Genomic DNA, 9,067 nt, shown 5'->3' with positions numbered 1-9,067 from the left:
GAGCTTGATTAGCTGGTTCAGGTGTGTTTAATTAGGGTTGGAGCTAAACTCTGCAGGACACCGGCTCTCCAGGACCGAGTTTGGACAGCCCTGTTCTAGGCCATCACCACTGTGAAAACTCCCTTTTGAAAACTTTCTTTTTAAGAGTGTATAAAACAACTCGTCCTGGTCTCAGAATATATTGTTTCAGGACACCAATATATTGAAGTTTTGCTGCATAAATACATTTTTGGGAATTATCATTAAAGGAATTAAAGGGATTCTAAAGGGAGAATTTTAAATTGCTTCAGAATTTCTTCTTTTGTGTTCCACAGGACAACTATCTTGAGATTCCTATTGACATGGGGCTTAGTAGCCTAAATAATGACAGACTTTTTTTTTTTTTTTTTGCTATATAAGGCATTCTTGAAAGATATTTATTACTGGTCACTGGTGATTTTGTTCAAACTGGTTGGAAACAGCAGTTGAGAAAGTGAAAGAGCAGTACGCCACTGAACTCGTGAGGATGCGCTGAGGGTGAAGGCAGCAGCAGTGATCGCGCTCCAGGGATGGCGCTGTAGCACCACAGCATACGCGCAGAGATTCCGCTCACCGAAGGGTCCTGCCTCCTGTCCCTGGTTCTAGTCTGCGCCTGTCAGTGGATGGTGACGCCGTTTGTTTGTATGCTGCTCTCTCTCGCTCTCTCTCTCTCTCTCTCTCTCTCTGGGGGATTTCGCACCGTTTAATGCTTTGGATCAAACCGGGCGACACGCGACGGAATAACCGCCACAAGGGTGTGGTTCTATCCAAAATGACATCGCCGAATGTAAATGACAAGTGGAAGTAGGATATCTGCGCATCCTTTAGAGATGTACACAGCGGTGAGTGCTGCCTTGTCCTGGCGGGGGAGCCACATGCGATTCATCCTGATGGGGGTTTTGTTTTATTGTCGACCTCTGATCATTTGAGTCTTAGTTGCAAAGAGCAGATGTGTCTTTTAATCTCGATCTGTTGTGCGCGCAGTGATGGTGAGATCGCTCGCAGCGCTGTTTTTATTTGCGCTCCTGTGCTGAATTTGCGATTCATTGCCTTTCTATTGTCTCTTCACACAGAGCTCCGGGTCTGGGAACGCGTCCCTGCGCTGTTCTATGTCTTCATCGGCAGATTTCTCCGATGATGAAGAGTACAGTGTGAAATCTGGGTCGGTGTCGCCGGCTCCGGGGGACACGTTACCGTGGAATTTACCCAGACACGAGCGCTCGAAGCGGAAGATCCAGGGAGGATCCGTGCTGGATCCTGCCGAGAGAGCGGTGCTCAGAATCGCAGGTAGGAACCCAAAATCTCCCAGTCTCACTGCAGCCATGCACATCCATTCATTAGGCTCTTACAGAGAAAACGACGAGGCCTGTTGCTATTTGATCAAGTAGCAGTCAGTGAACTACACGTGTAAATACAGAGTTGGATAAATAATAAACGACGACGAATCAACTTTGGGGTAGTTTGGGTTTTAAGAAATGGTTAAGTTTTAAAAAAGGCATCGGGACTTGAGTTGACTATAAGGGTGGTCCTGATCACGTGCTTTAAATGTCTCCTGATCCTTACATGTAAAATCTGCAGGTCATCATCATCATTGTGATCATAATAAGAAAAAGAATAAGCTTAAAGTTTCTTCGGATGCACTGTGAAACTGTTTTGGTAGCTGGAAGTCAGTGTTGTTTTTAAAAGCTCAAGGCTGAAAGATGAATCAGCAATCTGTAATGTGCATGTTGTCCTGCTCTGGAATGAGAGGACATTCCTTCTTAGGATTCTGTAACATTATTACATATTCAACATGAGATTCAGATGGCAATATTACATGCCATAATAATATGTCATAATATATATATATACACACACACATAATTTCATTCTATCTATCTATCTATCTATCCTAATAGCCTATATACACACTCAGAAAAAAAGGTACAAAAGCTGTCACTGGGGCAGAACCATTTCAAAAGGTACACTTTTGTACCATATTTACCTGTAAAAGATGCATATTAGTATCTTAAAGCTACATATTAATACATAAAGTATAAGTATAAAATGGTACATAGGCCTATTAGTACCTTTTGAAAGGGTACCGGCCCACTGACAGATTTTGTACCTTTTTTTTCTGAGTGCACAAACAGCCTCTGTTCATCATTTGGCAGTGGCATGACATCCATTTCTATGATAAATATATATTTTTAATGGTTTTATAGAATAATAATAATAATATAAACACATTCTACAGGCTTTATCCTACAAATATAGCAATGCAACTTAAAAAAAATTCAAAAGAAATTAATATAAGGCAAAGCTGCATGGTGTTTAGTATTATAAAAGCTGAGATTGATCGGCATCTGCTTGAGAAGGTGTTGTTCTGTTAATGAGAGTTGAGTTGGTCGAGCGCAGCGCCATCATGTTCCCGTTGGAGACGCGAATCTTCCGGTTTTAGGACCTTGGAGAGCACGCGCGCCTCGCTTGTGTCACGGACACACGGCAGCCAGTGACCACCAGCCTGAGCCTCTAAAATAGAGGATGACTGTGCATGACACATTCTCCCCTTTATGTAGTCGGACATTTGATATATCTAGCATTCCAGACGAATGCTGACCCCACGTGAACACATGAACAGAGTAGCAGCACTAAACTAAGCACGCAAAGCGTCATGTTGTGAAAACTGGTATTATTTTCAAGAACCTTATTGGGGTTTGCTGGTACGGTGAACGACAGTCACTGATAACCACAGCCCGTCTTCACCGGCACACGGCCGAGATTTACGGCTGAAGCGGCAGAGGAAGCCCCGCTCATTGGCCGGTTGGCGGATCTGGGAGGGGAGGCAAGCAGGGGCGTCGCCGGTCAGTCAGGCACTCGGGCAGGGCTTCAGTTCGCTGGCGCGTTTAGTAAATGACCAGCCTCGACCGCCCCGCCAATGGCCCGCTACGGACCGGCTCCGTATACGCTCGCCGACGAATTGGAGTACCTCCAGGCGTACGAGGACGTGCTTGAGAAATATAAAGGTAAAGAATGAATCGAAGATTAGAAAAGGAGCGGCAGCGAGACGGTTAACGGTGTCAGAACATCAGCGTGATTCATACTTACAATAATTCATACATTGTTTCATTGTTTACTGAATAGAAACCGTTTACTTGGTAGCAGATTTGCTGACCCGGTATGAAAAATTGGATTAACTCGTTACAGTTTATTAAAAGACAAACCCTTTTATTTCTATCTATCTGTCTGTCTATCTGTCTGACAGATAGTGTAGAAATATTGTTCTGTTTGTGTGTTCAGGTGATTGTATTAGATGTTTGTAATATAAGCCCATTGTGTAATTCTGATTTGATTGGTAGCTTACATCAGTCTGTTGTGACCCATCCATCCTGACCGCTCGAAATGCATCTCCCTCTCATGCACTTAAGGTGATGATACACTGGGCGCCTTTTGTTTTAGTCTCAGCATCATCCTGCCAGTCAACCTCTGCTACATGCATTTCTGAAGGAAATATACAAATGCACTTGTGCACAGAAATAAAAAATTTCCCCCACTGACTGAATGTTGAGCATTCAGATGAAGCTGATGTGTTGTTTTTGGCAATTTGTAGCTCAAGCAGAGCAGCAGAGTGTCTATCAGCTGTTGGGTATCATAAGCTAACAGTCAGCTGTGGAAAAGCTCAACAATGTGTGTGTGTGTGTGTGAGGCTGCTGCAGTCATATGATGTAGGCTCATTCTGATTCTGTGATTTTTGCTTTCTGGAGGCAGTAAGCTTGATAAATAAGTTCTTATCTTTATTATCTTGTTTATTTTCTACAGTGCATACTACAGTGTTGTTAACATTTAATTGCATATGAAACCATGGTGACAAAACAGTTGTTATTTATCAGAAGCCATGTGTGTATGATTGTTTTGAAAAATCATGTTTAAATTGCTTTAACAAACAGCACCCAAACATTCCTGATTTTCTGGAATCTGTCTAGGTGTAGGCCACGTCTTGTTAAAAATCGCTTTTGTTCTGGCTGTCAGGTGTGCTTGACTTGAGGCCAGAGGTTATCAGAGCTAATTTATTGGTCACCGTAAACAGGTCTGGGGCCAACAAGTGCTGGGTAAGCACAGTTAGAAAATATCAAGGTATAAAGAATATACCTCAGTGTTTTTCACCCTTTAATTGAGTATGCAATTGCAAATTGCTTTAAAAGTGTGATTTTATGAATGATTCCACAGTCAGTTGCATGAAACAAAAACACAAGAAAGACATTTAATCATTTTATTTATATGCAGCATTTTAACAATGCTTAGTTAAGAACAATATGCAATATTTATCCAAAAATAGTTTTAATAAAACATACTATATAATGCATGAAAAATGCTCTGCGGGAACTTTTTTGAGTTATGATGGAAATAAATCGCTTTTTGAATTGATTCATTAAAATTGACAGTTTGAACTGATTTACAGAAATGAATCATTTTTTACTTATTTTTCTCTCACTGTGAGTCACAACACAAGTCATCACATCAAAACCAGTGTGATATTCTCAATGTGTTGTGAATATTCAATATAGCGCCGCACTGGTGCGTCATGTGCTTTAGTTTATGTTACATCTGAGGTTGTCATTGAAGTATGTGTTTTCAGCACACTCTGAAAGGAGTCTTTCATAAGAAATCTTTTTGCTTTAAAGGAGATTAACAAGAAATCTACACAAAGTCTTGAGTTTAGAGAACAATTCAGAGAGTTTAGAGTCAAGAATTGATCAACTTCAGATATACATTAAAGATAAGCATTTCCTTTGAATGAAACACTGTGCTTTATTCTTTGTTGAATAAGTTAATGACACCTACTGCCTCATATTGAATCCAGTTTTAGTTCTTCCTGTAAGAATGACTTTTAACCCATGTGACCACTGGAAACCGTGATCATCTATCATCACCAGAATATTCCATGCTTAAAAATGTGAAGTGAGTTCACTTTTTATAAAGTACAAATCCATGTATAAAAGTCATCGATGTCTATTGTGCTCTGATTGTCAGTAGTCTATTCAGGCAGTTTGGAGTTCTCCAGAGAGTGGGAACTATGGACAATGATAAAATTGATGTTTGGTGGAAACATTCCTGGAAGTGACGTCCAGTTCTGAAGAGTTATACAGTAACACTGCTGGAGCTGTTCTCAGAACAAAAGCTCTTCACATAGACGCCTGCCTCGTTCTTTCTCGAATGCTAAATGTCTCTCTATAGCCCTATAGTGAACATTCATGCTGAATGTATGTTATGCAGGACTGAGTGGGTTGGAAAACTGCTGATTGTCAAACTATATTTTATGTTTTCATTGTTGCAGTAATGATTTATTTACTGTATAAATTTGCTATATAAAATGTAGAAATCACTCTTCGGGCACTTAAACATACAGGAAATGGTTGATGTCTAGGTTAGTGTCCAGTTACTTTGTGGAATTTAGTTTATTTTGGGTTTAGAAGTAAGAAGCACTGAGAACATGCGGCACAATGCCTGGTTAATTGGGTATTAAAGGTAATAACACACAAGGAGAAGGGTTTTTCTTGTAAATCAGAGCGTTTCATCTTCGGTTCCTTTCAAAATGTCTTAATCTTGCACTTTTGAATGGAACCCAGATGGGCACGTTTAGGGAATTTGAGACTGGAACATGGAACCTGCTTCAGGGTCATGCACAGTTACTGTCGCCCAGGCCTGGAAACGTACAGGACCGCAGTGTACTAACAGGTGAAGATCAGAAATTGCATACACCCTTGTGTTTTTTTTTTAACATTGTGTGCCTAAGAAAGCTCAAGATTTACTCAAGAGTGGGTGCGTCTCTCATTTTTCTTTTGAGCTCGAGTGTCCTTTCTATTAAGATAAGAAGCTCTTTCATGAAATTCTAAAGGTACTGTAGTGTACATAGAAACGACACGCTTTACATCCGCTTGTCACTGTGGACTGTTTTCATAAGGCTTTTGCTATTACTTGATTGAGTTCTTATGTGGGTGAAAACCAAAGAAGAAAAGGATTTGAAATATTAGCCCTTTCTGTTGATTACATGTTGTTTCGTTTGGGTTAACCATATTATTATGATGATTAGAGTATTGCAGAAAATCTGGAATTTCAGAGAACTGCTTTGCTCAAAAGAGCCAATAGTTCTGGCTCCTATTAGCTGTCGTATCCCGTCACGCTGTAGTAAAATACAGAGCCACGGTATATTTAGTTCATACGCTCAGCTCCAGGACACACTGCATTTAACCAGGTCACAAGCTTCTTGTGCCAATGCACATCAAATGAATTGCTACGAGGTCATGGACTAGCTGCAGTTTACTGCACAGTTTCACACACTGCTTTCTCAGGTTTTCAGGCTTGCTTTTGGGAAGTTGTGTGGTGGTCATGGGTGTCGTGTTGCAGCACACCTGCAGCTATTATTTGTTAAGTACCTCTTTTAGAGACACAATAGTGTCCGAAACCTGAAGAACTCTTGCTTCGAAGGTAGTTGGAGGTAGAAAGACATCACAGCACGTCTGAATCTAGAGTTGCATAATGTCCTGTCTACGAAGATTTCTTCATCTGGCTGATTTTTGAAGACAGCATAGATGTATTCTTGGCTGCGTTTGATATCCCACACTCTTTTGCATTGAAAGAATAAAATAATCTCTACTTGAATGAAGTACCCCCCCCCAGCTTATTTCATTTCTAGCATGCATTGTAGGCAGTAATAAATATTTGCTTGGTTCCCTCTAAATGCCACCTAAATTATTTTCAGCATCATTGGACGTGATGTTATGGAGCCTTGGACACCAGTCTGAAACCCGTTTCATTAGGAGACTATGCTGTGACTGATGCTGCCTGTTTAGCAGCTGCATTAGGTTTGGGACACAGTCAACGGCAGAGATCAGAAGAAAGACTGGACTTGTGCTTCTTGCTGGGACTTGCTATCCTCTGTACGAAGCCAGATTCATCTGCTGTCCTGAGCAAAACAGACTAACGGTTATCCAGATCTAGACTTGTGCGGCAAACCCCTGAGCTATCGCAGTTTCTGAAGTATTTGTTGTTAAAACATGCTTTTATGTTGGCCAGTTTAATGCAATTATACTATAGCCCTTGCTTTTCTGTCCTCTGCCTACATAGGCAACATCCTATCTGTCATAAGCGACTGGTTTGCAGCGCTCTACCTTGTGCATCATACAAATAGCAATTCTCACACTGCTTTACTATTGATTCCAGTGGAGTTTGATGTTAGCATGTTGCTAAGCTAACATAATACTCCAATTATAAGATTTGTTTTTCAATTTTTTTTACATTTCATCATGATTATTGCACTTTCATGTAAGCAGAAATCAAGAGAATGTCATCCATAGGGTTTATTTGACCTCATCTACTTTATTGATTTATTGGCTATTTATATATTTATCATATACATTAACACTCCCTTCATTAATGTAAAACCTTGAAAAGCTGCTCGCAAATGCTAAAACAGTGAAGTTCCTAATATTAATTCCAAATGATGGTAACATTTGTCTATTTTTTCTACTTTTTTCATTTTTCTATGACTTTGTGTTGTAGCACAGAGTTAGTGTAGGATTTATGTTTGGATTTCTGAACGTTTACCTCTGAGAAAGTTTGTTTGCAGACTGGACAGACTGGCTGTATGACACTTTCGTTTGAGCAAAATATCACAGTGGAGATCACTAATGCCGAGTTCACACTGCACGATTTTTCAAACTCGTCGGATCGCCGTTGTTTTCACACTGCGTGACTATCTGGGGTAGCATTCAGTTGCTGCTGTGTTCACATTGCGCGATGGATCGGCGACAGGCACCGATTTGCCTCCGATGTCGGGCATTTGTCGGCGATTTCGCAAAACCTGTCGGCGAGCGAAAAATCGGGCTAAAATCGTGCTGTGTGAACTCGGCATAACGCCAACTTACATGTTTGTCTGTGTTTTCAGATCATCAGTACAGAGAGTGTGTGCTCATGGTTGCCAGGTTGGGAAGATTAAGTAAAACACTGGACAGAAAATGTATCAATTTCTGAATGGGGAGTTTAAATGATTGACATCTGGCAACCCTGAGCATGAAAGCCGGTGGAGGCTTCTTACCATTGCAAGATAATGCGAATGTCAAATAAAAAAATAAAGGCAAGGGGAGAATAACATTGCTACCCTATGTGGATCAGCATAAATGTTAAAAATATACCTGTGATGCTGTCTGGGTAGTCTGTCTAGGTTTTAGAACGGAGCCTGAGTAAGCTATTCATAGTTTGACTTCCCAGAAAAGTGTAAACACTGTGGGAATTTCAAGTTCTGACTCAACCAGTGGTGGCACAAGAATTGCACACTTGACTTCACCTGTAAGTATCATGATGTTAGTGTAGTGTTTTTCATATCAAAACCAACACAAAGTCCAAAGTAAATTACTCTTCAGCATTTTTTGTGTGTGAAAGCGTGAAAGTGTCTCTTTCCACATGGCGAGTGTAAACTTTTGAAGTAACGTCCATTAATAGCTGGCGAGCATGGAATGTGTAATATCACACCTGTGATGAGGCTCGGGGTCACAGATAATGTGACGGACTGTCTGGCACAGCAAATGCCAAAGGCTGCACGGTCACATGACCCAACATCTACCACTCGCACAACACTGACGGGATGTTTGCCATCTCTGTACGACACACTAAAACCTTGTTTAGAGTATTTGAAGTAATGTTTTCTGTGTGCATCTGTGTACAGATCATCAGCTCCTTTTTGTTTTCAGAGGATTCTGTGCTCTTGAGAAACCATGAAATATTTTTAGCTCCAAAATGACTGAGCACAACACCTTGAAGATTTTCTTTGAGTGTAAGAAGTGCTACAGCATTTTTAACTCTGTAAAGCCTGACAAATTGTGAGAAAAATCTCTTTTTTTTGCAAACAAAATCAGTTTATGGAACGTTTAGACAAAATATCTAACAAAGCAAAAGTAAATAAATAAATGCAATTTGTGCAGATGCTGATATTTATGGTCAAAACAGCCCTCTACGGACACCTTGGCAATTGAATCGCCATTGGCTAGTAAATTATTTTGTTTACTCGCCAGAA

At 40.5% G+C, this 9,067-nt stretch overlaps 1 protein-coding gene across 1 annotated transcript in view; it reads left to right on the top strand.

Annotated features, from left to right (window-relative positions):
* LOC107712327 (microtubule-actin cross-linking factor 1-like) overlaps positions 1-9,067 on the top strand; it is a 44,164-nt gene that overhangs the window by 4,806 nt on the left and 30,291 nt on the right. The window contains exon 4 of the mRNA XM_016517551.1: positions 1,092-1,305. Coding sequence (XP_016373037.1) covers positions 1,092-1,305 — 214 coding nt within the window. The remainder of the gene's footprint in view (positions 1-1,091; positions 1,306-9,067) is intronic.

Source organism: Sinocyclocheilus rhinocerous, unplaced genomic scaffold (assembly GCF_001515625.1).
Source record: "Sinocyclocheilus rhinocerous isolate Xijiao unplaced genomic scaffold, SAMN03320098_v1.1 scaffold358, whole genome shotgun sequence".
NCBI lineage: Eukaryota > Metazoa > Chordata > Actinopteri > Cypriniformes > Cyprinidae > Sinocyclocheilus > Sinocyclocheilus rhinocerous.
Note: the sequence above shows the minus strand (reverse complement) of the source record. Positions and strands in the feature narration are given on the sequence as shown.